The 1,581-nt window shown below is 44.3% G+C and overlaps 1 protein-coding gene across 1 annotated transcript in view; it reads left to right on the forward strand.

Moving 5' to 3' along the window:
- Positions 1-1,332: 1,332 nt before the first annotated feature.
- T265_08188 (hypothetical protein) overlaps positions 1,333-1,581 on the forward strand; it is a gene marked incomplete at both ends in the record, with an annotated part of 7,010 nt that continues 6,761 nt past the window's right edge. The window contains one exon of the mRNA XM_009173917.1: positions 1,333-1,568. Coding sequence (XP_009172181.1) covers positions 1,333-1,568 — 236 coding nt within the window. The remainder of the gene's footprint in view (positions 1,569-1,581) is intronic.

The raw sequence follows: 1,581 nt of genomic DNA on the forward strand, positions 1-1,581 counted from the left end.
ACTCTGGGAGTTTTCCTTTTAATCCTACCGAACAATCAGAAATTGATTTTCAGGGTTGCACACCAAATGAGCCGTATCTCTTGTTGAGTAAGGAGTCCATGACTGGAGAAAATGGCATCGGATTTGGAAATGTGAGAACGGGTGAAATAGAAATAGAAAAATCGCTAACCTATGACGATAGACATTTCCTGGTCCTCAAACATGGGTGATATCTACCGGTCTTTTGGGGCATGATCCTTGCATCCAGCACTTGTTATTGTTTAATCAGTTGCTTGGAATCCTGTCAGAAATATTTACCCCCCCCTTCCAGCGTTTCGATTCGATCGACGCTCTCATCCATTCAAATGACGAAATGAACCAGCGAATTAGACACAGCGATCGCCTAATTGGAAACCTACAGACATTTCTTTCTTAATGTTCCCCAATTTCAGAGAAGTGATTTAACTTTAAATAGGCGTAATATACTACTCATAAGGTAGCTGAAAATTCTTCGACTGCCCACAACCGGTTTCGCCCTTTTTGGGGTTAATCAGGTAGGCTCAGTCTCCGAGTTTCCGTCAACCTTATATTCTGCTTGGACTCAAATGGCTGAATAACATCATAAATGATAGATTCAGCTGGGTTCCAGGTGAGTCTCCCGTCAAGACCGAATTGGTTTGCAAATGAGTGTACTTCGTTGATCTGACACAAGTTTTACCAACTTACCAGGAGTGAATCTGAAGCCCGCTTCGGTTATTTTACAGGATTTAAAATATTCAGCGCTGGTGAGTTGATTCCAGTAAGATCGGATCCCGGTTAGCTCAATCACACGACCGTTTTTGCCTTTATTTGGACTCATAAAGCAAGCATAAGGTGACTCTGGAACACTCGTCCACGGATAAGTTTACATATCTAGTGTGGGTGAATTTTGGGGTGATTCTTGTTCTCACCGGCTGCCGCCTTGTTCAGAAAACCACCTGAATGCTGGTAGATGGTGGTGTAGATTATTTGATTAATCGTTGATCCTCAAGGAATACCTTACAATCAGTAAGTCGTCCATAGTTTAGGTGTAATCGGAACCTGGAGATCTCGGTCACGCCATGGCTTTCGTTCATATTGGGGTCATCAAGTGAGTGTAAATAGGATTGGTCACGTGACCTTTTCGGGTTGCTAACTTCATTAATCGTCTTTCTTTGGGAGCTGGTGCTTTGTTTGCAACTGCGTATCATTTTCGACCAGGGCTGGTTCACGAAGGTTAATAAGGACCCAAATTCAAACACCATAACATTTATTTGAATTCGATGCCCAAACATGTCAACTTTAATCAGGATCCTAAAGTAGGTCTTCAGTAATATGTTTGTGTCGCCACAGCAACTATCCACATTGCAGCCCTATCCAAGGCTTGGGAATTGTGTTCCGAATAATTGGACCAGAAAGAAAGAAAGAAAGCGTTCAGCTGTAGCACTCTCCCGGTGCCTAGCTGCCATGCCACCCGAAGGAAGCACGAGGGCTGGGATACTGCCAGGTTGCCCAAGCCTAGACAGGGGAAGTCGAGTGGCGGAGGTCGGATTCGAACCGCGGACCTTCAGGTTAGTAATCCGC

The sequence above is a fragment of the Opisthorchis viverrini genome (assembly GCF_000715545.1).
Source record: "Opisthorchis viverrini unplaced genomic scaffold opera_v5_206, whole genome shotgun sequence".
Classification (NCBI taxonomy): domain Eukaryota; kingdom Metazoa; phylum Platyhelminthes; class Trematoda; order Opisthorchiida; family Opisthorchiidae; genus Opisthorchis; species Opisthorchis viverrini.